Source organism: Raphanus sativus, chromosome 5 (assembly GCF_000801105.2).
Source record: "Raphanus sativus cultivar WK10039 chromosome 5, ASM80110v3, whole genome shotgun sequence".
Lineage (NCBI taxonomy): Eukaryota > Viridiplantae > Streptophyta > Magnoliopsida > Brassicales > Brassicaceae > Raphanus > Raphanus sativus.
The window spans coordinates 7,956,568-7,984,473 of record NC_079515.1 but is presented as its reverse complement, the minus strand read 5'-3'; the positions used below and the strand labels follow the sequence as shown (position 1 = coordinate 7,984,473).

The 27,906-nt window shown below is 34.9% G+C and overlaps 6 protein-coding genes across 6 annotated transcripts; 2 read left to right on the top strand and 4 right to left on the bottom strand.

Annotated features, from left to right (window-relative positions):
* Positions 1-72: 72 nt before the first annotated feature.
* Positions 73-4,721, bottom strand: LOC108863589 (plastid division protein CDP1, chloroplastic). Its single transcript, XM_018638064.2, has 12 exons — positions 4,305-4,721; positions 4,064-4,177; positions 3,853-3,990; positions 3,502-3,606; positions 3,290-3,412; positions 2,815-3,183; positions 2,617-2,712; positions 2,371-2,487; positions 1,886-1,951; positions 1,072-1,803; positions 453-646; positions 73-377 (listed from the first exon to the last, which is right to left on the bottom strand). The coding sequence occupies exons 1-12, from the start codon at positions 4,590-4,592 to the stop codon at positions 293-295; spliced, it is 2,427 nt and encodes an 808-aa protein (XP_018493566.1). The 5' UTR covers positions 4,593-4,721; the 3' UTR covers positions 73-292.
* A 762-nt stretch (positions 4,722-5,483) lies between these two features.
* Positions 5,484-6,703, top strand: LOC108859790 (cyclin-dependent kinase inhibitor 6). The gene is made up of 3 exons (XM_018633699.2): positions 5,484-5,903; positions 6,000-6,172; positions 6,400-6,703. The coding sequence occupies exons 1-3, from the start codon at positions 5,610-5,612 to the stop codon at positions 6,467-6,469; spliced, it is 537 nt and encodes a 178-aa protein (XP_018489201.1). The 5' UTR covers positions 5,484-5,609; the 3' UTR covers positions 6,470-6,703.
* A 5,193-nt stretch (positions 6,704-11,896) lies between these two features.
* On the top strand, positions 11,897-14,638 carry LOC108862137 (polyadenylate-binding protein RBP47B). The gene is made up of 6 exons (XM_018636179.2): positions 11,897-12,471; positions 12,828-13,317; positions 13,405-13,487; positions 13,564-13,694; positions 13,819-13,912; positions 14,333-14,638. Exons 1-6 carry the CDS (start codon positions 12,124-12,126, stop codon positions 14,435-14,437), a joined length of 1,251 nt encoding a protein of 416 aa, XP_018491681.1. The 5' UTR covers positions 11,897-12,123; the 3' UTR covers positions 14,438-14,638.
* Positions 14,639-14,912: 274 nt separating this feature from the next.
* Positions 14,913-18,389, bottom strand: LOC108862136 (CDPK-related kinase 2). Its single transcript, XM_057010375.1, is given in 12 exon segments — positions 14,913-15,156; positions 15,248-15,415; positions 15,530-15,592; positions 15,676-15,707; positions 15,710-15,782; positions 15,886-15,998; positions 16,075-16,101; positions 16,104-16,449; positions 16,558-16,666; positions 16,749-16,790; positions 16,907-17,037; positions 17,621-18,389. Coding segments are annotated over 12 exon segments (1,794 nt in total). The 5' UTR covers positions 18,164-18,389; the 3' UTR covers positions 14,913-15,009.
* A 1,618-nt stretch (positions 18,390-20,007) lies between these two features.
* On the bottom strand, positions 20,008-24,775 carry LOC108858105 (la-related protein 6C). The gene is made up of 10 exons (XM_057010673.1): positions 24,336-24,775; positions 21,846-21,927; positions 21,649-21,743; positions 21,498-21,569; positions 21,329-21,408; positions 21,162-21,240; positions 21,035-21,082; positions 20,881-20,949; positions 20,657-20,779; positions 20,008-20,570 (listed from the first exon to the last, which is right to left on the bottom strand). Exons 1-10 carry the CDS (start codon positions 24,744-24,746, stop codon positions 20,304-20,306), a joined length of 1,326 nt encoding a protein of 441 aa, XP_056866653.1. The 5' UTR covers positions 24,747-24,775; the 3' UTR covers positions 20,008-20,303.
* A 712-nt stretch (positions 24,776-25,487) lies between these two features.
* Positions 25,488-26,814, bottom strand: LOC108860920 (uncharacterized). Its single transcript, XM_018634760.2, has 4 exons — positions 26,766-26,814; positions 26,500-26,609; positions 26,041-26,222; positions 25,488-25,874 (listed from the first exon to the last, which is right to left on the bottom strand). Exons 2-4 carry the CDS (start codon positions 26,523-26,525, stop codon positions 25,594-25,596), a joined length of 489 nt encoding a protein of 162 aa, XP_018490262.2. The 5' UTR covers positions 26,526-26,609; positions 26,766-26,814; the 3' UTR covers positions 25,488-25,593.
* Positions 26,815-27,906: the final 1,092 nt, after the last annotated feature.

Below are 27,906 nucleotides of genomic sequence, written 5' to 3'. Positions count from 1 at the left end.
CTAATCTAGTACTTTTTTAATCCTACGTAATTCACAATTAGTTTCTATATTCTTTAAGCCTTTTGAATGAAGTTGGTGCGGTGACGCTTTATAGAAAATTCAAAAGGGTGGCTAATCCACAAACACATCATTCAAATCAAAAGAATCTACAAAGACACGTTCCTTTGGATTACCAAGGAATAAGAGACAAACCTTAAAAGACTTCCTTACATCGTTAGCTAAACCAGAACAAAGGCTAGATGAACGAACTCATGTTCCTATAGTTTGATGCTACAACTTCAGTTAGATCGTATCATTTCTGTATTTGGATATCGCTTTGGCAGAATCTCCATGATCCATCCTCTTGCTTCTTCAGAGTATAGCGGATCTTGTAAGTGCTACAGAAAATAACACGAAACGCAAGCATCAGTGAAAATACGCACTCAGTCCAAAAGTGAAGCAAATGTTTTTACCTGTAATATTTTGCGTTTTTGGGCTGAGATTCGTCAACAAGTTCTGCTGCTTCCTCTAAAAGGGCCTCGATCTCGGCAACCTCACCAGCGATACTACCATCTGTGAATATGTGTGCTTGCAAAATCTCAAGATTAAGCAAAACGAATCTCCAATAACAAGATTTAGCTTTTGCTGTTTGTGCCAACGTTTGCCACTGCATAGTCCCACATGTAAGAACAAATGAGCAAACCCTAAACAGACATTTGTAACGTATACAACAATGTAGGGTCTGATGATCTTATTTTATAAATAGGTTGGAAAATAGTGATCCAAATTTGACCTGGTGGCCAAGTGAGCGCTTTCTCACCTCGAGGTCAAGGTTCAATCTCAGGTCTACCCAGCACTTCCTATGCTTCATCCAGTTCTTAATATGGGTTCAAAATGTAACCTAATGTTTGTGAAGTGGTCTACACGTCCCCTCTCCCTCTTGGAGGAAAAATATGATGTTTCATTCACTACGGCAAGATATCAATTTTCTATATCTTAATCTAGAACTAGTCCAACTTTTGATTGATTTCTACTCAAAGAAATAAGATCACTGAAACTGACTCAGAAACAGAGTATGTGGAGAAACAATACCTGGACAAGCATGGCTTCGTCAAGGACTTCAGGAAGGCTATAAACTTGATGTGTAGGTCCAAGAGCTTCAGCTTTAATATTTTCCCACTGCCTCACAAGCTCTTCTGCGTCTTCTGTAAGCATCGGTCTTTTGTGTACCTCTGAGGTGGGATGAGACAATGTAGCTGATGTGCCGAAGCTTTTTAGATACAAGGCATCCGGATGTTCCCCATGATGCATCTTCAACATGTCCAAGAGTGTTTTGATGTTGCTGACGACACCATTTTTGTTCACAGAAGCAGGGTTTCTTCTGAAAGTCCCAGAATCTGATTCTAAGTGAGGCTTTGCAGAACCCCATATAGGCAGGCTCTGTAATCTACTACTAGATCGAATACCTGTTAGCTTTAGAGAGAAGAACACGGTGCAACCCAGTAAAGCAACAACAGATACCCTTTTGATCAAACTGCTCTGAGAGAACCAGCCATTCCATATTTTATTTTGCTGTAAACCAAGATTCCTTTTCAGTTGAACCGATGGCCTACTGGCACCGCTTTCATCAATATTCTTTGTTGATGCCACTGGGCTCTGCAGATTTGTTGGTGCCAATTGCTCGACAGCTGTATAAAGATGTTGTGACGAGTTCATGAACTGCATAGAGGAAATTGGTCTTTGGTTCGTCTTGTTATTAATGATTGGCGGTGACCCCATTTTCTTGTTCTCTGGATATTTCTTTTCAGCCCGGAAAAAGTTGGCCTGCATAAAGTTGTACGTATAAATACGCCTCTGCTTAAATGGAGAACTGATTAACAGAATCATTCAGTGATCTGGTTCTTACCAAAGATGGCGAACAACCCCTTGTGTCTGGAAAGTTGGCAAGCACTGAATCCTTTAGCCACGCTTCCTGTTTAGTTTTATTGGATCGTACGTAAGAAGGTCGATATCAATTTTTATTAAAGAAAATTAGAGCTAAAGAAGAGATATACGTAAACTAAAGACTATGCAAAAACAACAAAAGATCAACTGAATGAAACAATTCCAGCGATTACCCATTATTTTATTCGAAAAAGCTTATATACTAAAAACTAAAATGGAAACTGAAGGCAGCCATACACAATGCTTTTAAAGCAGATTCAATGAATTTTACACACTCAACATATCTATTTTCATTGTTTCAGTCTATGCTTTGAAACAGAGCACAATTCATATTTCATTAAGTTGATCATGCCATTTATATCAAGGAGAACCATCAGCCAAGGAATAATTAGGGCCGCACTCCTAGCAACATAGAGACAAAGATTTCGGTAAAAGACATCAGTTTACCAACGATGGTGTTGCAGAAGTACTTCTCAACTCTTTCCCCAAGATCGAATTACGAACTGCAGAGTCTGAATTTGAATCCAGCTGCTTAAGTTTTTCAAGGGCTTCTGCCTCGGAACCCTGTGCTATCCAACATGTACGTCCATTAGTATAGTTAAATGTACAAGGCATGGGATCTTGCGAAGCAAGTGACTTAAGTAAATTTGAAGTGCTTAAGATGCAACATCGTAATGGAAAGGGGAAAAGTACCTGGTTTAGAAGAAATGAGCAAAAAGCTTCCTCAAATTTCAGATCAACACCTTCTGATGCTATGAGACATTCGCATATAGACTTTGCTTTATTAATCTACACAAGCATACTGAATGTTATGCTTTATAACCAAACAGACCAGGAAAGAGAGGAAGAGTTAGTTAAAATTTATCAAATGACAGAAAATGAGTTACATACCTTATCATTTTGCTTGCCAGAAAATCCAACAGCTATATGAGCAACCAACACCATGTAGAAACAATTAAAATCAATTACCACTCTTTGATTGTGGGATTCAAGTGACTTTTTATTTTTCCGTGTAATGGCCAAAGTATCCCATGGAAGAAGATCAACAATCTCTGTGGCCAATAGTCTGCAGATTGCCTGGCTCAAAAAGCATGGCCAGTCTTGAATTTGACACGAAGCTTCAACATCAAGGCCTTGTCTGAGAAGTTCACGTAGCGCTGCAACTGCACCTCGTCTCCTCTCCGCATTTTCCGGCAAGGGAGGTAGGCCCAGTAGATCCAATGTGCACGGCGCTGCAAGCTCCTCTAAGGACTCTTCTATCTAAAATTTTCAGCTTAAATCCCTTAAATATGGTGTGGGTTATGTCTTTGGAAAGTAAGAGCGGATGTAGTAGCAACCAAGATGCAAGGGCCAAGGCAGCTGTTACCTGAGATAACAATGCAAGCCTCCCAAGAGTAACTTTACTCTTGAGAAAAGATTGAGCACGAGCAAGAGCTTCAAATCCTTGAGAGACTTTGTTCGCCTCGAAAGCATCCTTGGCGACCGCACACTTCACGCACAAAAAAACAACCATATTAGAGACAGAAGAATTAGTGGAAGCTGGTAAGTAGTGTTCCATCCCTCGTTGACTGATCTTACCTCAGCAAGTGCCATAGACAAAAATATATCATGAATAAATGGCTTTGAATCAAGGTGCCTGAGAGCAGCCCGGCCAATATCCAGCACGAGTTTTTCTTCTCCAACCTGAAGCATAGTAGCTCACATCACCGGTTTTTCTCCTATCCAAAGTCCTTTATATCTTAAGCTCAAAAAGGCACAAACTTGAGAGAGAAAACATCAAAAGCCCTCTTAAATCTTGTAGCAAAAAAACTTTAAAAAAAATTGCACTTAAAAGAGGTAGGGTGCCGATAGAAATGATAAACCAGTGCAGAAAGATAGAGGTACAGGACATGTGCAGGGAAATAACCAGGTAATAATCAGTAGTAATACCTCTTGAAGAAGGCAAAGAACAGCAGGCAACCAAGCCCATGGGATTCTAAGAGGAGACTTAGGTGCAATATTTTCTTTAAGGTTACCAGCATACTCTGGTTCAAAAAGAAGCTTATCCCTAACATCCATGAGAAGATCCTGCACATTACAATGTATTGAGAACAAGGCATCAAGAGACGAGAGCTGTCATACGCTATGGATCACTTAAAACCTGGCGAGCTGCAGCAGCTTCCATTGTATATCCCTCTTCAGCATCAGCCTTCTTCAAATTCAACACAGACTTAACCACCTCGTCTTTCTCAGCTTTTTCAGAAACTCCGATAAGCTACACATTCAATTCCATTGACAGCCAAATCAAAAAGATTCTCAACACTCGACTAACACGAAAAGCTATTTCAACTTGAACTCCACTTAAACCTAAGTAGGGATTTCGAGGAATAAGGGCATAGTACCTGGTAACACGTAACCGGGATTTCGATTGTGGATGCAGCGAGAGAAGAAGTACGAGACGGTGCGTTATCGACGACATGCGTACCACCACCACCACCCGCAGCGGCGGCATTCAACCTCTTCCGCCGGGAAGAGAAAGTAAGGCCGTTGAGTTCTCCGGGATCAGAACGCGCGACGAGAGAACATGAGATCTGAACCTCCGGGTGAAGGACGATGATGCTGGTGCCGCGATTAGAGATTCCGCTGAGCAGAGAGGGAGGGAGAACGGGAAATGTGTAGGCCACTGGCATTGCTCAAGAGTAGTAGTAGCTCCAGAGGATGAATCCTAGAAGAAGAGTGAAGAAGGTAGAATCATGGTTGTGTATGTTTGTTTACTCCCAGAGAAAAATTGACATTCTATTCTTGTGACGATCAGGTAACCCGCTGAAACAAAGAGAGGCTCAAGGTCAAGTGTATAAAACATGACGTGACCACGTCTCTTGGATAGTTTGTCGAGAATTACTTTCACATGGGCCTTTTAGACTTCTTACTGGCTTAACTTTCGGCCCATGTTTAAAATGGACTTGAACACATGTTCGTAGATTTTAGCCTATTGAACCAAAATAGCTTACTGATTTAGGTTTGTAGATTTTATTTCCAAAGTAGCTTACTGATTTTATTTTAACATTTACAACAACAACAACACAAACTCAACTCACATTTACAACACAAACTCAACGAACAACAAACTCAATGAACCAAACACAATGTTTTATTTTATTAGTTTTGAAAGTGAAAAATATAACCCGCTTTAAAACGCGAATTCTAGTAAGTCTTAATTTGAGGGGAAAAATTAGAGTTTGTCTATTCTCATGTGATATATGACCATTTAAACAAACAAAAAAAAAGGTACTAGACTACATGTTATTGTTACCTTGCCACTACGTCATAACTAAAAGAAAATGATTGCGTTAAAATTGTTTTGAAAGGAAGCCAAAAACGGCAAAAAGAAAAAAGGAAAGAAGATGAAAAGAAAGCGCGTTTCGAAACCCAACAGCGTTTATGTAAGTAAAGCGAAACTCCGTAACGGCGCCGTTACAAGTCTCCGTCGAACTCGAAACGGGGACTACAACCATAAACTCCGTTCCCTCGCGAAGGAATAAAAAATCTCATCCGTTGAAATAATCAAACGGCTCATGAATCCTTCAACTCTCCTCGCTCTTTCTCTCTCTCTCTCCCACCAAAATCTCCTCTGCTTTTTACTAATAAGAAGCGAACCAAAAATAGAAAGAAACCAGAGAACAGAGAGAGAAAGAGAGAGAGGGAAGATGAGCGAGAGAAATCGCAACAGCAAGCGAGAATCGCGAGAGCTTGAAGCTTCCATCACAAGCGTCGTCACGCCACTCAAGAAGAAGAAGCTCGACGATTCTTCTTCTTCAGCGGACTCTCGTGCCGTCGTCCTCGCGATTCCTTCTCCTCCCGTGGCTTCGACGCAAGGTAGATACTCTGTCACCTCCGAAGACGATGATAAGAGCTCCATCATCAGCTCTGGCTGTTTCAGCGGTGGTGAATCGAACGAAACCGTGAGGAACAATCCATCCTCTGGTGTAGTAGATCTGGAGGTGAAATTTCTGGAATCCGTGGCTCTTTTTTCCTCGCTTCTGTTAAAATCGCCATTGATTTTTCGTTCCGTTTGTTTGTTTGGTTGTGTTGTTCAGGAGATAGCGAGCGAGGCTTTGGGAGAAACAACAGAATCATCATCATCGTCGGCGTTAAAGAGGGATAAACCCCCACCGGAAGCGAGCAAGATTTCGACGGCGGAGGAGATTGAAGCGTTCTTATCGGAGCTAGAAGGCGGTGACGACGATAAACAGAAGCGATTCATTGAGAAGTAAGTGAATCATCATCTTCCTTTTGTTTCTTCTCATATGATATATATCTCACGTCACGTGTGCGCCGCTCGCTTTGGGGGTTTGGGGATTGATTGTTTTCTACAAGTCCGTACAAAAAAATCGTTGGGAAGAAGAATGTCTGCGCAGGATAAGAGATGATGATCCGACGCGTAGTTTAGCATATATTCATAATCCTAACGACGAACACTTTTTGACACGCACGCAGGTACAACTTCGATATCGTCAATGATAAACCGCTTCAAGGTCGTTACATGTGGGATCGACTCAAGCCATGAATCGCATGAGTTGGTTGGAATTGGATGAAGAAGAAAAATAAAATAGGTTTATTATCATCTACTTAACATTCTACTTGACTTGTACAGCTCTTCGTTTTACTTTTTGCTAATCAGTTTTAGCCTATGTTAGTTCCTTCCTATGAACAAAGGAAAGTTGGTTCTTGAACCGTTTAGTACATTGGATGCTTATTACTATTATTTTATCTCAACATTTGTTTTCATGTGTTTCTTGTTCTTTCGTTTTCCCAAAAAATCATTATTTAAATGTTTCATAGTTTTAAGGTTTTATAAAAGAAAAATGGGGAAAAGAGGAAATGTGCACATGAAGTGACGATACAGACATACATGGTCTGTACTTGTCTACAAAACTTTCGATATATTTCTCGTTAATATTACTTCTTTTATTATTACGGAATATTCGTCCGGTTTTTCTTTATGGATCCGTTCCGCCTCGCCTCTAAAAATGTGGGTCCACCACTAAGAAATATTTTGTCTTTTTATGACAATTGACAACTTATATGTATGTGGTTTAGTTTGTTGGTATTGTAAAATAAGAAAATAAATTGTACAACGAAGAGGGGGGAAGCAGATCGTAGGGAGCAAGCAAAAAAAGGTAAATCTCATCATTGCATGAATCGGTTGGGATGCTTTTTTACCATTTCTTTCTTTCTTTACTTTCAGTCTTGGCTGCACGTGCCTCTGTTCCACCATTTAATTATCGCCTTTTATTTTATTTTCTATAGTTTGGTATCAAATCAGATAATATCTTGGCAGAATCAGTCCATTTGGACGCCGTTAAGCTGCCTGCGTTTTACAAAATGTGATCATGCAAATGAAACTGTCCTTTTCTACCTCCACCTGTCTCCTTTGCGACGTACCCGGACCATCATCATCACAGTATAATTCACCAGTTTCTTATTTTCAAATAAATAAGTGAGATACCACATGTGCATGCTTACTTGTAAACATGCGAAGCCATATAGCTAGCGTTAATTACATACATATGTATACTTTTGCAGTTAATTGCATATATATATTGGGAATTACACAAATATGAATAACAAACCATACATTTGTGTTAGTGTACATGGTTAGAATATTTGTACATGTGTGTGTCTGCGTGTGTATAACATACATAATTGTGGGTTGCGTACATAGTTAGGCCATGTCTAACCCAACTTCAAAAACACTATGGTAGTTTGATCACATGACCATGGTTTCTTAATTAAAATGGCCAAAATGTTCCACATTACTGTTTTTATTAGCCTTTATATTTGCTTCATTGTATTCCATCTGTTTTTTTTTTAAATGTAAGTTTTTTTCTAAAAAAATTCACACATTAAGAGAATATAATTAACAATTCTGACCAATAAATTTTAATAAATACAATTATATTTTTAAGTTACAATTTACCATTAAATAATATATTGAAAAAATAGAACAAGCAATCTTTGAGCTACAAGGACCAGCAGCCATGCATGAGAGCTACAAGATCATTTAATTTGAGTATTATAGAAAAAATAGAACAAGCAATCTTTGATATATAAAACAACCAATCTTGATATATATATATATATATATAATATATACACACAACCGCCTATTGGCTTTAGCAGAAGGGCCAGGGGGAGCTACCATCATGCAGTAACAAAATCATTCGAGTCTTTGAAATCAGAAAAAAAAGTATCACAGTATGCAGACCGATAATTAAAAACGTTGGGCCTTGTTGTATTTATTCTATTAGGCCCAGTCTCACCCTTCGAGTTTAGGATTCGACAAAATTTGAGTTGGGTTTTAACTACTACTAAAAATAAACCAAGTTTTTGATAATGATGCTCCGTAGGTAATAAACCAAAGTTTGGTTTAGTTTTATTTGCTTAGAATTATTCTGCAGAACCGAACCGAACCCAACCCAACCCTCGTTAGTATCTCTATAATATTATTTGAGAAGTCAGTTTCCTACGTGTCGCGCTCACGTTAACTCTCACGGTGGTTGATTACGATGATACCCTTAATGAATCAAATATATCTAATTATCATTATTAAACATTTATTTTATTTTATTTTTCCTTTTCTATTTATGTTTCCTTTTTTTTCAAATCTCCTAGACATTATTTGCAAAGTGATCTTGACACATGTCATCACCAAAATTAGTCTAACAAAAAAAATGATGACATGGCTTAAAAGAAATATGACATGGCATTGATTTAATTGTGACATGTAAAATTTTCTATATTAAGATTTATGTTTTTGGTAAGATTTTTTAAATAATGGTAATGGCTATTTTCTATATACGGATTCATATCTTTGGCAAAATTTCATAATATAGTAATAGCTACTTTATTTACTAATTATAAATGATTTTAGTCAATATATCAGTTTATGTTACTTAATTATTTTATGTAATCATCTAAAAAATAGATAGATATATAAAAATTATTTCTGTTACTTTGAAAAATATAAAGAAATTATTTTATTAGTATATTTTATGTTATTTTAAAATATTTTTAATGCAATATTACTATTTGTGAACTTTCCTTTTTTAATGAAATCATATTATTTATACATATATTTTCGTTTTTAAATTCACTTTATGGCCTTTATAAATATTTCCTTTTTTATTATATATGTTATTTGGAAATTTTACAAAAGAAATTTGAATAAAAATCAATTATAGTATTTAATATTATATTTTTGATTCATTAAGGGTATCAATGTAATCAACCACCGTGAGAGTTAACGTTGAGCGCGACACATAGGAAACTGACTTCTCAAATAATATTATAGAGATATCTACTAAAATAATATATTATATATATAGTAATTACGAATTTATTTTTTTCATCAATTTATGAATCATATTTTTATTATCAAAATAAGTAGTTATAATTATAATTTAAAAACTTATATATGTTATATTTATCAACTTATATATGTTATTTATATTAATTTATATATTTATTAGAACTAATTTATATATTTACAAATACACATTATTAAAATAAAAGTAACTAAATAAAGGATAATATGAATAAAGTAACTTTATAAAATTTTAATTATTATTATTACAATTTAATAAAATAAAATTAAAAATTTAAAGTAAACTTGAATAAATCAAATTAGAAAAATTTGATTATAGTTTTAATTTTAACTAATAAAATTAAAATTTAAATACTGAAATTTGAAAAATTTATTTATAAAAAAATATTTTTAAATTTTTTATATCTGCGCATGGCGCAGGAAAACTCCTAGTAACCTATATATAAAGAAAAATTTAAAAACGAAAATATCTTTTTATATATAGTGTAATTCATAATAAGAAAATTTCACAAAATAATCTTGATTTTAAAGTGAAAAAAATCTTCCCTTTTTAAAAATAATCTTAAAAATATAATATATTTTTTAAAGTATTAAGCATTTTATTTAAATAAATATATTTCTCATATTATTACAAAATAATTTAAATAGCATAAACTAAGATATCTTTAATGAATAAAATTTAATTTAATCTTTTTATGTCCCCTTTTATATTTTTCAAATAAAATGTATGATAAAGAAAATATTTATAAACTTAAACCGAAAATACTTTTTATATATAATTTGATTTCATAAATAGGAAATTTTAGAAAAATAATCTTGATATTAAATAAAGAATTAATATTCCTTTTTCGAATGTATCAATTATATTTTTATGCAATTTCGTACCTATCATCATTTATTTTTATAATTTTATTTGTGATAATTATCATATTCCAAATTACCAAGTACTATAAAATTAACATAGTCATAGGCTATTTACAAATAGCCAATTCATAAATATATATACACATCTAAGATGAAAACCAAACTAATGCAATGAATACAATGAATATGATTTGGTTGAATAAAGGATTACATGGAATCTCATCAATTGCATGGATACTATGGTATATCTGGAAGGCGAGGAACACTAAAACATTTAGTAATTTAGATACGGACCCTCAACTCACTCTTTCTATTGCAGAAAGGGAAACGGTGTTGTGGAATGAGGCACAAGAGCTTAACACGAGGACACCAATACAAGCAGATACAAGGACAACTCCAATAATCCCAGGACGATGGTGTTTCACAGACGCTTCTTGGAAGGAGGGAGATCTTTTTTTCGGGCCAAGGATGGTATAGCACCCTGGAGGGTTTCACGGGTTTAATGGGAGCAAGGAACACAAGAGCTAGTTTATCCCCTCTACATGCAGAAGTGGAGGCTCTAATTTGGGCATTAGAGTGTATGAGAAACCTAAGATATCGTCAGGTGACGTTTGCAACGGATTGTTCTCAGTTGGTAAAGATGGTGTTGGAACCAGAGGAATGGCCAGCTTTTGCACCTTATTTGCAGGAAATCAAGAAATTGCAAGAAAGCTTTCACAATTCACAGATCGTTCATGTACCAAGAATGGAGAATTCAAGGGCGGATTGTCTAGCACGAGGTGTCAGACAGCAATCGTCTTTCGTCGTTCATATGGATGCTGAGTTACCTAACTGGATTACGGAGTCTATATGAGTCTGTTTTCTACTTGTCTACAAAAAAAAAAGATTAGAAATAGTTATACTTGAATTTAACGGAAATATGTAACACAACATACCCACAAATGAGTAACTAGACCAATCCAAATTATTTATACAAAGTCAAACATTAAATAAAATAATATATTATCATTATTCTCAACATTTTACTAAATAAAATTTGAAATTCTCAAATAATACTACAAATATATTAACCAACTATTACAATTAAGATGTAATTTTGAACCGATCAACACTTTAGTTTACTTTTACTATTTGATTTTCAAAACAACATATATTAAATTATACATAATCCTACTAAATATATATATATATATATTTAAGGCAAGAATCAAATTATATAAAAATAAAAATTAATCAAAATTTTAATCGGTATAACAAAATATCTTAGTTGAATCGTAAAAAGTAAATATTATTTAATATATCCAAATAATAACCAAACAATCGAGATATTATATATCCAAAATTATAATCTAATTAAAATAATACAAAGTTATTTAAAACAAATCATGCATATTGATTACAATATAAATTACATAATAACTAAAAAATTAAAAAATATTAATAAACTATCATAATGTAAATAAATATTATAATATATTTACTTTATAAATATTTATACCCGTGCATGAGCACGGGAAAATTACCTAGTATGATTAAACAAATCAGTTACTTTCCAAAAACAGACATTAAATGCAACTGGCTAAAACGCGGTGAAATCAGAGCCGTCCATCTCCAAAAAAAAAAAAACAAAAACACGGCTTTGGTAAAAAAAATGGGCCCCACGTTTCGGCCACTTCCCAAAGACCCATAGATTCAGCCTTAAACCCACAAACTCTCTCTCTCTCTCTCTCTCTCTCTCTCTCTCTCTCTCCCCCCGCCTCCCTTGACGACCAAATCTCTCTCTCTCTCTCTCTCTCTCTCTCTCTCTCTCTCACTTTCCGCCACTACCTCAACTCTCTAAAAAGCCACTTCTTCGGTCTCGGAGAGGGGAGACAGAGAGAGAAGAAGACTTATAGGAAGTTTCTGACTGTCTTACTCGGAGTCTCCGTTTTCTTTCCTTCCCCGGAGATACCAGATCAGATCTGTTCAAGATGCAGAACGGCTCAGATTCAACGCCTCCGGCTAACCAAACTCCTCCTCCTCCTCCTCCTCCGCAGGCTCAGCAGTGGCAACAGCATCAACAGTGGATGATGATGATGATGATGCAACAGCAGCAGCAGCAGCATATGATGATGTACCCTCACCAATACGTTCCTTACAATCACGGCGGCGGTCATTATCCTCCTCACCTCCAATACCCGCCCTACCATCACCACCACCAAAAGACACAAGAGCGTGGTGGATCTGGAGGAGAAGACGTCAAGACTCTATGGGTTGGTGACCTTCTTCATTGGATGGACGAGACTTATCTCCACACCTGCTTTTCTCACACCCGCGAGGTAATATATAATATAATATGATGTCAATGAATGATTTGTTGCGTGTGAAAAAAGTGATTTGTTTCCAGATCTTGCTCATGTTCTTGTCTGTTTGGTTTGATCCATTCTCTCAAGCTTCAAGGACTCTTTTTTTTTTTGTTTTTGTTTCTGATTGGATAAGATCATCCAATGATTATTATTGAATTTTCCATAGAAACAAAAAAATAAATAATTATTGACTTTTGAAAATGACATGATACGTTGCCATGTTTACATGAACTTTTCTTTGATAAGGAGAAGAAGAAAATAAAAATAATAAAGAGTTTATTATTGGATAAGATTTTTCATTTTTATTTTTTATTTTAACTGATGTGCAGGTTTCTTCTGTGAAAGTGATTCGTAACAAGCAAACTCTCCAGTCAGAAGGGTACGGTTTCGTCGAGTTTCACACACGCGCTGCAGCCGAAGAGGTTCTCCAGAGCTTCAGTGGCTCCATAATGCCCAACTCCGAGCAGCCCTTCCGTCTAAACTGGGCGTCTTTCAGCACCGGTGAGAAGAGAGCTGTGGAGAACAACGGTCCTGAGCTGTCCGTCTTCGTCGGAGACTTGTCTCCGGATGTGACTGACGCTCTGCTGCAAGAGTTGTTCGCTGAGAGGTATCCCTCTGTCAAAAGCGCCAAAGTTGTGATCGATTCAAACACGGGAAGGTCCAAAGGTTACGGTTTCGTTAGGTTCGGTGATGAGGAGGAGAGGTCGAGGGCTTTGAACGAGATGAATGGTGCTTTGTGTTGCAACAGGCAGATGCGTGTTGGAGTTGCCACTCCTAAAAGAGCGGTTGCTAATAATCAGCACCAACATTCTTCACAAGGTGAGAGACCACACATAGACATATAATGATAACATTCAACAGAGTTTTTTTTATTTTTAATCTTTTATGTTTTTTTGGTTGGAGTAGCTGTGATAGTGGCTGGTGGGCATGGAGCAAATGGTTTCACTGGTTATGGTTCTCAGTCTGATGGTGACTCAAACAACTCAACAGTGAGTTGTCATAGTCTTTTCACTCTGCTTTCATTATTGTAGTTCTGATTGCTCATTTCCTCTTATTCTACTGCAGATATTCGTTGGTGGAGTTGGCCCTGATGTAACTGAAGAAGACCTCAGACAACCATTTACACAATTTGGCGAAGTCGTTTCAGTGAAGATCCCAGTAGGGAAAGGATGTGGATTTGTCCAACTTTCTAACAGGTGTAGTGTGGAGCTTATTTCAATCAGAATACTTGAGCCAACCTACCTGTGCTATAGGTGCTTATTATATATAATATAAAGATGTGTAAGATCAAAGCTACTTGCTGCCTTTGGTTTTTAACAGGAAGAGTGCTGATGATGCCATCCAGAGCTTGAACGGAACAGTCATCGGCAAGAACACTGTCAGGCTCTCTTGGGGAAGAACCCCGAACAAGCAGGTGAATTTTTTTTTACAAGTAGACTAAAACAATAGGGTCGAACTTTGTCAATAGGGCCTTGTTGTGTCATTATATAATAACTAAAGTTAGTGGTAGACAATAGGCAATAGCTGGTGGTGGAATCTATATTTGCTCTTTCTCTCGTTTTCTCTTTTGACTATACAAGTTGTAATATATATATATAACACATGAACTCCTACCATACCCAACTTGTCACTTCCCCTAACATGGTCAAAGTTTTGATATTGATTTACTTGTTCCTCATATTCGTATGACTTAAAATTGATTATTTTTATGTAACTTGTTCCAGTTCCCCTGATAACTTTGAGGTCATCAAGTTCTTGTTTCATGTCGCACATTTTGATAAATATCCAATAGATATCTCTCTCTCTTACTGTCTATTTGTCTACTTTGTTGCAGTGGAGAGGAGACAATGGAGGATATTCACGAGGACAAGGGTACAACAATGGAGGCTACGCTAACAACGACCACGACTCCAACAACTATCCCGCCGAGACTACTTGAAGAGAATAAGAGACTCAAGAGTGATCATGGATCATAGTGGTTTAAGCCTTATGTGATTCATAAGACATCAATCAATGCTAAACTTGTAGTCGAAAAAAAGAGAATTTTGTTAGATTTAATTTGGTTTTGATAGACTGAAAACATGTTGGTTACTGTTGTCTTTGTCTGAAGACTAACATAATGGTTATGCTCGTTAGATCATTTCGGCTTTAAAGTTAACCTTTATTTCGAGATATTTCGAAATCGTAGAAATTTCTACCCGCGCAGGTGCTATCCCAAAAAGAAAAGGGGCGATCCTACGAGAATTGAGAGACATGAACATGACAGTTCTTGGTCAAGAGCTGGAACTTCTAGTCATTGTTATAGATTATAGTCTTATTACAACTTGCCAGGCCTGTCTGAATTTAATAGTTACTTTCTTCAGTTGAAAACTTTTGCATTTCTTTATAGATATGGGAATGAATGAGAGTCAATACAATTCCATAACAAAAGATCAGTAAAGTTCTTGACATCTCTCTCCATTCCCTATGTATGCTTTTTCCTCTTCCGAATCCATCATAACATCTCATCCATCACCGTGTTTTAGCTAAAGGCTGTTGTCGAGTAGAGACACCGTGCAACAGTTTGACAAAACCCAAGAAGCTTAGTTTCCCATCAGTGTGTCTAATCCAGTCATGTAGAATGGTATGTACTGGGATCGTTGATCCAACACCCAGTTCCTTCAAAAAAACAAACATGTATGTTCATTCCCTTTCAGCACTTGGCTGAAAACATAATGAAATAGAAAGAGATGAAGACAAGAAAACTTACGGAAGCGAGTTCTTCGATGACGATAACTCGGTTTCCATTCATCTCAAAGAGCTCATAAGCATGGCGAACGCTCTGCTCCCAACAATCAAGTGACTCGTGCTGATGAACACTAATCGAAGCTGCGCAAAACTCTCCAAAATCCATCCCTTTGTATTCAAGTCCATTTAACTGTCATTCATTTAACACCCCAAACCGTCAGATAAAGCAAAAGAAGCTGTAAAACAAAAAGCATGACAACATATATATATATATATATATATATATATATATATATATATATACCAATGCAAGAAAGTCTGGTATCCTTGACTCTTTCATTGCTTCTGTCGCATTCGAAGCAAGTGCCTGTCCCAACATAACATTAATCTCAGCTTAATTTGAGCTGTTTGTAAGTAACACAGAGAGAGAGAAGATAAAGATGCATATACCGATCTGATGTTATCCAAGGTGATGAGGCCATTTTGTTAGGTGCTAAGAGTGCAAACTGTGCTTTCAGATAAACAAGTTCATCTGTAATCAATGTCTTTGACAGAACCTGGAGAGAGAGAGTATATATATATATATATATATATGCATTAGGACCAACACCAAAACTAGATAAACACAATGAAAAAAAGATTGCAAGAAAAAAACTGAACCATCAAAGCAGCTTTGCGCAAAGAAGAAGATTTCAAGTATGCTTTGATCTGCCTGAAGATCAGTATATCAAATGGGATATTCATCTTCTTACATCCCGAGATCCATGGATGCACTGGTAAAAGGCATTCATCAGAATATATATGAAAAAAGAAGAATAAATCAAAGAAAGATTATGGAGTGTTACTGACTCAAAGCTTGAGAGGCTGTCATTCTTTGCGTGGGTCTTTGTACAATAACCGCTTCACAAAATCTTTAGCTTCAAAGGACAATGAAGGCCAAGGAGGTTCACTGAAACTCGGTTCAGTTTTCAGAACTGCTCTGAAAATTCCTGATTCAGTTCTTGCCCAAAAGGGACGGCTTCCACATAGGAGAATGTATGCTATCACTCCTATGCTCCATACATCCGCCTCCGTGGTGTAAGATCTGTGTAGAACTTCAGGGGCTACGTAATACGCACTACCCACTATATCATTCAGTCTCTCGTCTGGTCTGACAAAGTCTGATAAACCAAAGTCTATGACTTTTAACTGAGAGTTGTCCTCCTTGGAAGTGTACAAGAAGTTCTTGGTACATGAAAAAAAAGTATTTAAAAGATTTAGGGAAAGTTTCAAAAAGCAAAATCTTTTCTTTTCAGAGTTGTAAAAAAGGACAGAGTATAGAGGTGTGTTCACCTCTGGTTTTAAATCTCGATGAACTACTCCTTGGAGATGACAGAATGCTACAACGTTAAGGATCTGTGTAAGCACTGCTTTTGCATCCTCTTCAGTGTATTTCCCTCCCCTAAAAGAGAATAGTGACATTGTCAGACCAAGAGTTAACAAGTTTCATGGCAAATGAATCTGTTTCTTTTTTAATAGCAGACCTTGCTAGTATTCTGTCAAGGAGTTCACCGCCACCACATAACCTGAAAGTTCAAATAAAGTTAATTGTTTATTCACAGCTGAATTTTTTTTTTTTTGAAGTATGGCTGGCAAGCCAACAAAATAAGAATCTGATATGCTCCTCTAGTTAGAATCTTACTCCATAGCGATATAGACGTTGGTATTGTCCTCGAAAGCATCATAGAATTGTACCAGATTGTTATGTCCAGATAACGCCCGCAATATTTTTACTTCTCTTCTCACATCCTCTATGGATATTGCAGTTGTCATCTGCCAAAACCAAAATACTCTAATGAGCAAACAGTCTATTATGGATTTAAGCTAACATTCAAACATATTCAAGACTTCTTAAGCGAATCCAGAAGTCAAATAACTTGATTGCACTGTACAAAATTGCACAAGGACCATATATACTTCTTCATTTTCTTGATGACATAAGCACAAAAATGACTATGCTTCCAATGACTATGCTTCCAATGACCATTTTGAAACGTGTAGAACTTGTTCACCAGGAAAAAAAAGTCAGCAAAATTTACATCTACTACCATTGAAAATCTTCACCTTTGTCAAACATATTTAAACTTAATCAAAAAAAACTTTACAACCTAAATCCGAATTCAAAAATCATGTTTTGTTTTTTTTTCTATTAATTTCTAAGCATAAAAGTCCCCACACTCCATTTAATTTTCCAACAAGAAGACAGTAAGTTCATAAGGGTAACATCTAACAAAACCAAATCAGACAACAAACATCTGTAAAATGATCAAATTTCTGCTAAGACCTCAGCAATCATCAAAACAACATGCAAACTCAAAGCCAATTGAAGCATAAACATTAAGTTGAAAGGTTTGACCTTAGATTTAGGGATGACTTTAACAGCAACGTCAAGATCCTTGAGGTCTCCTTTCTTGAACTTAGCAGAGCAAGTGTACCCAAAATGCCCTCTCCCGATCTCTTCCCCTAACTCCATCCTACTCTGAAACTCCTTTGAGAATCCGAATCTCTTGTCCAGCCCCACCTCCTCTCTCTCCTCCTTCTGCTGCTGCTGCCTCTCCGCAGCCGGTATAGTAGCCTCCTTCTTCTCCTTCCTCCGCCGCAGAACATCACGGATGTGTTTCGCCGGTGAAGGAGGGTGGAAAGCACGCGCGAGCTGACGAAGAGGAGTGCTGGTGACGCTCTTGTTGCTCTCTCCTCCTCCGCCGTCGCGGCTCTTGTTACGGCGGTGCCTGGCGGGGCTTGGAGTGTAGAACGGGAGGAAAGGAGAAGACTTTACGGCGGTTGAGGTGCGAGCCGGCGATTTGCAGGGATGGGCAGGGGTAGAATCGTCATTTTGTGGAAACGCGTCTTTGGGTTTCACGGAGGAAGAAGAGGAGGGTTTGGAGGTACAACCTCCCATAGCTTTCTCCGGTTACAGCCAATTAAAAAGAAAAAAAGAAATTCAATTTTTGGAAAATCAAAAAAGACAGAAGACAGAAGAAGAAGAATTGGGACAGTGAGCTTTATGATAATCACAGCAAAGACATTGAGGAAGGTCTGGTTTTTTTTTTTCTTTAGAGAGAGGAAGTGAGCTGTAGAGGAGAGAGAGGCCACATGGCAGAATCTGCGGGGCGTTTTGATCTGATGAAGTTAGATGTGGATTGGTGCATATTAGTTGCTTTTTGCCACGTGTTTTATTTTTTGAATTTCTTTGTTAAACAATACTATTACATTTTCTTGTTTTACTTTCGGTTTGTTTTAGCATTATTTTTTGTCTTTTTTCTTGTCTTTTATTTTGTGGGGGCCTATAGTTTTTTTGTCTTTTGTATTTTGATATTTATTTAAGGGAATATCAAACCCGTTTTTGCTTATATTGGTGAATTGTGTAGATCTCAGTTTATGGAAAAAGATCATACAGAGAAGATAAGAAATAAAAACGGGTTCTCAATAAAAACGGAATAATAAATACTTATCATTCTGTTTCCAATAAAATATATTAAAACTGTTAAGAATATATTTTAAATTTTATATGTACTATTTATAAGATTATAAAATTTGAAATGTAACCAAATATATTAAATTATTAAATGTAACCAAATATATTAAATTATTTTTGATAAAATTTATTGAAATTAATTAAAATTAATTAATCGTAAAAATGATGCATGTGTTCAATTTTTTTTTTAAATATATATATATATATATATATATATCTTTTTGAAATACAGTATTCAAAATAGAGGGAGTACATATCTAGATGATCCAAAGAGACTAAAAATATAATTTGTAAGTATTTAGAGTAAGAAAAGATACTGTTATTTTAAAAGAAGTTTTAACTTTCCTTAGAATTGTATTATATAACATTTTTCAACTTTGTGTTATATATTTGACTTATATATTTGACAATATATATATAGTTGTTGGATCGTATCTCTAAGAAATAAACCCAAAAACGGAATTCTAAACTTGCAAACAACATCCCAAGCAAAGTTACCAAGCTACATGCGTTTTCTTTGTGGGTTAATTATCACATAATAACTTATGACATAAGTAGTTTTTTTTTTTCCAAAAAAAAGTAGTTTTTTATTTGGCATGGAAACAAAAAGTGGTCCACTGTAACCTTTTCATAACGATAGTATGTGGTTGGCGGTATATAATAAGTTTGTAATTTTGTAGAGAATTTATTAAAGATTATACATCAACCATGAATCATAGTCCGTAGTCCCTGCATGGATATACATATGTAGTTATCTTGTTTAATCTTCTCTAGTTAGTAAATATCAAACGGTCAGCTAAGAAGCTAGATTTGAAAATCTATTTCTAGTTAACTTCGCTCTCAAAATCAAGATAACTTAACATATAAATATATATATCACCAATTGATTGTATGTACGTATCTGCTCTTGTTCTTGAAAGAAGTTTATATCTGTAACCCAACAACTTCATTGTATCTGGACAGGGATGTATATCAATTTCAATATGTTTAATAGACTTCAGCATCTTCAAGAACAATAACTGGTCCACCTCTCTAGTTTATTCTCACTAACTCTTGATTTGATTACCGAATATTTCACAAGATCATAGAAGTTGCGTATTTTTAAGTTCATCTTCCCATTTTAGTACATCTGTATAGACTAAGAAGCTGGTTATTGGTGTTTCGTGTTTGATTTAGTTCATCTTGTTTATTATTCGTCTTTTCATTTTTTGTTTAATAAAAGATGGCAATAGTGATTCTTTTTCTACAACCAATATTCGAGTCACATAGTCAAAACAGAGGTGAGATTGATACACAACAGGGTTGCAGTCCTTGTGCTATAAACCCTTTATTATTCAGTTAGTCTCACACAAAAATAAACAAATCAAAACATACGAAAGAAATTGCCCAAATTAGAGAATAAAAGAAATGCAAAAAGAAGAAAGAAAAAACACTCAAAAAACTTCACCATACCTCATCCCAAACCCATGTCCTTGCTTCTGTGAACCCATATCTCAAAAAAACAACAACCAACATGTATTATTTGGTTAATTCTATAGCTTTTACCTCTTTTACTTAGAGATTGTTAGATAAGACTGAGATTGACAGGTTTGCCACGTCCCATAGTGAAGCCTCTTGTCCCATCAGGCATCCTTGGTCCCTTTGTTGCTGTTTTTGGAGACGAAGATCCGTGTAGGCCTAGGCTCGGTGACATAGGGCCGAGGCTGAGTCCGAGCCCGATACCGAAGCTACGTTCTCCGCCTCCTCCTCCTACCACATAGGTTCTTGGAGATCGTCCTCTTCCTTTTCCTCTCCCTTTTCCCCATAGTCCTCCAAGATTGTTGTCATCACCCTAGCGTGAACACCAAGAAAACGCTTTTCCCCCTTGTTTATGTATGGATTAAAGGTTATAATTTGAAGGGAATAAGCTACACTAACCTCGTTATCAAGCTGATGCTCGGTTAAATGGAGACGTGGAGATTCTTCTCCAGATTCATAAGGACTTTCATCATCTATGAGGATGCCATCAAAGTTTCTTCTGTGCTTGAGCACTGATTTGGGCTGTAAATTACAAATTAATCTCAGAGGGTTTTGTAGTTTCGAGAAATATATATATATATATATGCTGGTTGACATTATAATTAAGTGTGTAATGGATTTACCGAGCATCTAAGAAGCAGCCTCACACGAAGTCCTTTCCTCCAGTTTCTTTCATCGTTCAGCTTCTCCACCTGATACGGATCACATTTTGTATATCTAAGTAATATACAGAGGTTTGGTTCAAAGATGAACGTGTGGAAGAAAAGATTCACTCACAGCTTTATCCGCAACAACAGTGTGGTCATACTCGATAAGTGCGTGAATCTTTGGATCAGAACAACAAGAATGTTAAGCTCAAGAAACAGAGGAATTTGTTAGAAAACAGTATCATCGTACTACTTACTTTGTTGCTCATCAAGAAATCTCCTTTTGGACGAGAGGAGTTTGATTCAGGAGGATGACAGATTCGAATCGCTTTAACGCTGAATCAAATCCATACTTGTTGTTTGGTAAATTTGTGTAGAAAAATCCAAGTTTAAGTGAAAGTATATGAAGTAGAGTGTTTCTTACTTTCCAACAACTCCAAAGATCTTCTCAAGGTTCTGGTAAGAGTGATCATCAGGCAAATTCTCTGCAACAACAGTCCGGCCCTGAAGAACAATAAACAGAAACACGAAGTAGTTGATATATATATTTAGTTGATTATACGTATAATAATACTTTCATGTTAATTAGTTACCTGCAAATCTTCTCTGTCTCTCTCAGTAAATGGAACTTTACGCTTAACTTTCTTGTTGTCTTCACTCACAACCTTCATTTGTTCACAAATCTCTCAGTATATATACTTAAGATCTTATGATTAGTATGTTGGTGTCTAGAAAGAAACTTACAAGCTTAGAGGAGGAGCGTAGAGCCAATGAAACTAAGTGGTGGTTACTCGTTAAAGCCTTAATCTTCTTGGTCGAAGCAATGTAAGATATTGGCACTAAGTTTTAAATAGAGACATGCATTTATATGAATGTTAAAATGCAAAACTTACGTTTACAAGATCTTCATCACAAGATATTACAGAAAACTGAAGGCTTACCATAACCCTCGGGGTCTTTGTTCATGTGCTTTGAGATGGACTCATTGGCTAGAAGACTCATGTCTGTGAACTGGTACTCAACCTAGAATTTGAAACCAATTAGTTGGTTTCTTGTGAGTCAAGAAATTGATTTGGAATTGAAAGGCTAGCTAGTACCGGTTTACCTTATTTGACTGATCGGTTATGTGCAGGTACATCAACTAAATAACACAATCTAGCATGTAACTGTTCGTTTTGTTTTGTTTTTTATTTATTATTTTTTGTCATCTTTCGGTTTGGTTTTTAGATATATAGATATAGAAACCGTATGGGTATCTATGCAATTAAGTTCTGTTTAGTTTGATTCCAATTCAGTTCTTCTTTAGCTTTTTTTTGGATAATTTCAGATAATTTGGAATTTGTTTTTTGACGAAATATCGATAAATTCTGATTGTTTAGACAAGATATCTGGTCATTCAGATATTTTAAAATATTTATGACAAAAAAATTGGTTAATTAATTTTTTAAATAATTTGATTTATAAATAGAAAACCAAATATCCATAATATATATATATACATATATATATATATATGTTATATTTTGTATATTCATATATACATTATGTTGTCGATTTGATTTGATTTTCGGATATAAAAATAGGGCATAAGCCATTCCAAAATTTATGAACATTGGTTCGGTTAAGTTTTTGGTTAAAATGCCCATACCTAAACACAATAATATTTTTTTTAGTTTACTTACCTAACTAGATTATTTTTTTAGTTTACTTACCTAACTAGATTATGATCCGCGCGACCGCGCGGATTTTATTTTTTTTATTTTTAACATATAACATATATTCTATAATAGTTGATACAATTTGGAATTTGTCATTTTCACATAATGTGGTTTTATATAATTTTGAGTTTGTCTAAAACATATTGTTTAAGAACAATGTTAAAACTGTTTTTCCTATTAATAATTTTTCATTGGTGTATTAGAGATATAAAGTGAAACCTCTATAATTAATAATGTTGGGACTATACCAAAACTATAATTTTTATTAATTTATAGAGATTATTAATTTATCGAGATACTAATTGAACCAAAAACTCAATTTGAGACTATGAAATTATACTAATTTATAGAGATAGTAATTTATAGATTATTAATTTAAAGATGTTATACTGTAACTGTATAGTGAAAACTCTAATATAATATCAACCAATACGATTTGGTTTTGACATTGTGCTTTTTGGGATTTTTTTCTAAAAGTTTTATGAATGTCCAATGATGAATACGAAGACAAGTACTTGTACACACATTTTAGTGGGAGAAAATGAATATTTTCTAACCTATTAAGTCAGATATAATAAATAAAAATCTCTTGACATCGAGATTTTATGTATAGTAGAATAAACTTGGAGAAGAGGGTTTTCCATATTCATGATTTTTCAAATATGACAATTTGATTGTGAATATTTAATTGTAACCGAGATTTTAGGCATAGTAGACTCAACTTGGTGAAGAGGTTTTCCAATAATCGTTTTTTTTTAAGTATAAATTGATGTTTCTGTTATTTAAGTAAGAATATACGTTAGTATATTCTATTTAGTGTATATTCAAAGCAAACCTCGATTATTTGAACATCTAAGAAAATGTGTTCTGATATCTTTATTATTGAGTTTCAAAAGTTCTGTACTATTTAAAATTTTAAGATTCATCAGTATTTGATTCCAAATAATTGTTTTTTCATTAAAAGGGGTTTTGTGTTTAAGATAATTATAGTTTAATGATGGGAGGAAACGTGTTCTTAAGTTATTTAGTTAATTGAATCAATTGTTTAGGAAATAACCAGACCAAAAAAGTCAAAATTGTATAATGACTGGCTAAGGATTCGTGTAAAAAAAAGGATTCATGTAATATTTGTGTTTTTTTGTCAACCTACTCAGTTTAAGTTTGTATAAGTTGATGACAAAAAAAAAGATTAGCATAATATTTGTATTTTTTTGTCAACCTATTCGTGTAATATTTATATTTTTAATAACATGTGTAATATTTATTTTTGTTTCTATCTATTTATATTTTTATTTTTAAGAACTTAGACTCGTGTTATATTTATATTGGAGACATTTATTGTATTCATTTGACTATAATAAATGAGAGAGATTATTATATTTTTACTATGATATAATATAAATATGATAATGTGAGTATACTTTAACGAAAAAAACATATATTTTGTTTAATAGATGCATAGACATATATCTGTGGAGTTAAATGATAGATAGTTGATATTAAACTCTTTAAGTAAATATTTAAATGAAAGGTTAGACTAAGAATAATAATGTGATGTCCAATTTAAAAATCCACTTAGAAGAAGTTATAATGTTTCTGTTTTAACAAGGTAGATGGTAAATGTAAATCTGATCTCACATATTCGAATCATTTTCAATAGGCAAACTAAGCAATAAGTAAAAACGCGGGAAAAAAAAAGAAGACGTAACTAACCTGTTTGACGATCTTAAGGCGGAGATCATCGGAGAGCAACGAAGAAGAAGAGTTCTGATTCACCGGAAACTGAACCGCCGGACTCGGAACATAATACGCAGCCGCCGGATCGTGAACGTGTTGATGCTGAGCAGGATCCACGAAGAACCAATCCGATGCCTGAGAACCGACGACGCCGGTCCCTCCTCCGTCGCTGTAGTGAAAGCAAGGATAAAAGTAACCGGAGATCGGAGAAACCTGCGGTGCAGGTACGGCGGCACGCGATTGCGGTACGAACTCCGGTGCCTCGGCGTTGAATTTGAACGATGACGCCGCCTGAGCGCCGGAAGATCCGCCGCCGCCTCCTCCTCCTCCTCCTCCGTCTAGTACTTTGGTGACGGATTCAACATCTTCTCGGTGCATCTGCGCCATTTTCCACTCACTAATGCAAAACTCTCTTTAACAATATAATTCTTTTTTTTTGGTGTTTATCTATTTTTTTCAATCTAACAAAATTAATATTTTTTTTTTGTTGTTTGTGGATTTGATTTCTTCTTCTCTAGTTTTTTTCTCACTACTTCCTCTAATAGTTATAAAACAAAGAATTTTTTTTGAAGCCCTTGTTTTTTCGCGCAAATTATGGATTTGTAACGAGAAAAACTAGGTTTGACTTTGTATTTTTACTATTTCCTCTCAACTTTTTTTTTCTCTTTCTAAAAGAGATTAGTTACATAAAATAGATTATTAGATGTAATTTAATTTATAGATCTGTAATCCATAAAAAATGAAAGAAAAACTATTCAATCGTTGACCAGTCAAAAATTGGAATAATCATATTTCTAGTGTAAACATTTTTTCAAAAACTATAAACAGATTATTTACATTGTCAATTGAAATTGCTTTCTACGGAACTTTAGTTTTCTAATAAATACACATTCTCAATACCACCAACCATTGGTACTTAGTTAGTCGAAACTTCCTTTAGTTTCCTAGTGTTCAATTAAAATTACTAACCTCTCAAGTTTATCAGCAAAAAGTAAGTAATTTCAGAAACTGAACATTCTCAATACCTTTAGTTTCTATATGTTACTGATGACTGAAAATGTTCAGTTTCCAATCAGAAACATGGTGAATAGAATACCAATAAACTTTCTTTTCTATACTGAAATATAAGAGAGAAATAAAATATCAAAACATAGAAAAACCTAAGAGTAAATGAAAATCTTCAAAAGGGCACTTAATTAAAATTTTTTTTTTTTTTTTTTCAAAAACTATACTCTCATCCTTGTTTCCCGAATACTTGTTGCCCTAAGTGTTGCAGTAATTCTCGATGTTGTTGCAGTGATCCTTGTTGCGCCAATCCGTGATGCAATGTTCCTTGTTTACTTTGCATCGATATTGGCTGTGCTCGTAGCACAGTGTTAGTTGGGTTTAGGCTTGGATTCTGAGAGACTCTTATCTCTTCCGGAAATACGTCCACATCTATAACTCCTGTTTGATTCGTACTATCCTTTAGTTTTTCTGAAAATCTACCATGTTCCACCTCAAGAGTCTTGATAGCTATCAACAAACAAACAAATAAATAAAAAGAAACGGGTCAGTTATATATAGTTATTTTACTTCTCAAATCATTTGAATAATTCAAAATATAATTTATATAGAATGTGATCGATCGATCATGATGAATCCATATATTATGAATTAGACGACGAAAAGTGAATATTACCATGATCTAAGAGTTGTTTGGAGTTAGGAAGTCCGAGATCCTTGATCTTACTCATCTCCTCCTTGAGAGAGGCAAGATATACATGGATCTTGACGCATTTTCCATGAAGTGTTAATGTTTGAGATTTTTCAATGTCTTCCATGAACAACTTCAATGGATCACTCGTTGGTGGCATGGGAGCACTATATTAGAATGCTCAGAGGTTAGATTAAATGATTTTGTACATGATATTAGTTGGACGCATACATCATGAATTTTCAAACGCTTGGATGACTATAAATCTGATCTACTTGGTTTAAAATCCAAGTCTATATTTTTTTTAATTAGTTGGTGAATAATATCAGAATGTTCTCGGATGATTTTGAGCAGATACAGGCCTAGCTAGGTGGTCAATGTTAACATATTTAACAGCAAAAATCATAACAAATAGGTAAAAAGAGGGAAGGGAAGAGAGAATACGTGTTTGATGATGTGCAAGTGTTCATCGTTGATAGTACCAAGTCGTCGATCTCCGATTAATACGAACGTTCTCGGATAATTTTAGCAGCTAAGGGGTTAGGCTAGGTCGTCTATTTATGTTTACATATTCAAAAAAAAAAACAATTAGGTAAAAACATGGAAAGTAAGAGAGAATACGTGTTTGATGATGATGGTATTCATCGTTAAAACTAAGTCTCCGTATACGATTACTCTTAATTCAAACACTGGACAAGTTTAGAAAAGACCTTATAAGCTTTTTTTTCTAAGCAAACCCTAATTTTGATCCCGTGGCTTTTATTCTTTCTTTCAACCCCAGTACTAGTATTTATAATTTATAGTAGACGATTATTATTATTATTATTATTATTATTATTATTATTTTTTTTTTTTAACTCTTGAATCTCGAATCTCGAATCTCGATGACTTGGCAGCTTTAGGTGGAAAACTTTTTTTTGAAGAATCTAATAATAAATTCTTATTATTTATTTGTTTTTACGATAGACAAACGATTATTTTATTACTCAAACTCGAGACAATCTTGATAACTAGACCAAAACAGAATAACCGATATAACACAAATCTCCATAGAAAGATCTTGCAGTCCTATCTAAAGAATCCGCTATTCCAATTTACGCTCTTGAGATATGAAATATCTTGAAGTCCGGAAAACAAATAAGGAGTGTCTTTAGCGTTTTCAGCTCCGGTGTAAAATTTGGCCAGGCGTGAAGCTCATTTATCATCGAGATTAGATTCGTACAGTCTGTTCCAAAACTCTGACATGACAAATGTTGAAACATGCTTTCTAATGCCCATCATAGAACTTCTACTTTAGAATGTAAAACAGATTTTTGCCTTCTTAAATTTTGCATTCTCATTAGTTGTGTCTTTTCCAAGTTATCTATCCAAACCCAACCGCAACCACTAAATTTGGCTATGGAGGTATATGAACCATCCACCATATATACATTTATTTTCCAAATTTATGATTTGGGATTTCTCTATTCTATCCTACTTTGAAATGGGGCTTGTCATCTCATATGTATTAAACCATACTTGGCATTCACTTTCTGCATATATATCTGATTAGCTCCAAAAGATCTTTGTCAATCCCTTTAAATAATTTATTATTTTGAGCTTTCAAAATATACCAGATTATTCAGGGTTAATGATCTCTGTGTATTTCTTTTTCAACAATGATATTCTTTTTTCCAGAAAAGGTAATTCATGTGGGCATAAACGCTTGATAGCGGGAAGGTGTTCGGACTAAATGGTGTTGCTGGCAGAGATTACACTTGTAGAACTGGAGGACATTCAAATATAGCATGAGAAATAGATTCCTACAGTCTATTCCAAAACTCTGACATGACAAATGTTGAAACATGCTTT

Coding starts and splice junctions, on each gene's coding strand:
- LOC108863589 (XM_018638064.2), bottom strand. CDS start 4,592: ATGCCAGTGGCCTACACATTTCCCGTTCTCCCTCCCTCTCTGCTCAGC. Junction 3,184..3,289: donor GGCTTGCATTGTTATCTCAG/GTAACAGCTGCC, acceptor TGAAAATTTTAG/ATAGAAGAGTCCTTAGAGGA. Junction 378..452: donor AAAAACGCAAAATATTACAG/GTAAAAACATTT, acceptor TATTTTCTGTAG/CACTTACAAGATCCGCTATA.
- LOC108859790 (XM_018633699.2), top strand. CDS start 5,610: ATGAGCGAGAGAAATCGCAACAGCAAGCGAGAATCGCGAGAGCTTGAA. Junction 5,904..5,999: donor CTGGTGTAGTAGATCTGGAG/GTGAAATTTCTG, acceptor TGTGTTGTTCAG/GAGATAGCGAGCGAGGCTTT. Junction 6,173..6,399: donor CAGAAGCGATTCATTGAGAA/GTAAGTGAATCA, acceptor ACACGCACGCAG/GTACAACTTCGATATCGTCA.
- LOC108862137 (XM_018636179.2), top strand. CDS start 12,124: ATGCAGAACGGCTCAGATTCAACGCCTCCGGCTAACCAAACTCCTCCT. Junction 13,318..13,404: donor GCACCAACATTCTTCACAAG/GTGAGAGACCAC, acceptor TGGTTGGAGTAG/CTGTGATAGTGGCTGGTGGG. Junction 13,913..14,332: donor GAAGAACCCCGAACAAGCAG/GTGAATTTTTTT, acceptor ACTTTGTTGCAG/TGGAGAGGAGACAATGGAGG.
- LOC108858105 (XM_057010673.1), bottom strand. CDS start 24,746: ATGGCGCAGATGCACCGAGAAGATGTTGAATCCGTCACCAAAGTACTA. Junction 21,744..21,845: donor CAAAGACCCCGAGGGTTATG/GTAAGCCTTCAG, acceptor TTTAAAACTTAG/TGCCAATATCTTACATTGCT. Junction 21,570..21,648: donor TACGCTCCTCCTCTAAGCTT/GTAAGTTTCTTT, acceptor GAACAAATGAAG/GTTGTGAGTGAAGACAACAA.
- LOC108860920 (XM_018634760.2), bottom strand. CDS start 26,525: ATGAACACTTGCACATCATCAAACAC. Junction 26,223..26,499: donor ACTTGCACATCATCAAACAC/GTATTCTCTCTT, acceptor ATTCTAATATAG/TGCTCCCATGCCACCAACGA. Junction 25,875..26,040: donor CAAACAACTCTTAGATCATG/GTAATATTCACT, acceptor GTTTGTTGATAG/CTATCAAGACTCTTGAGGTG.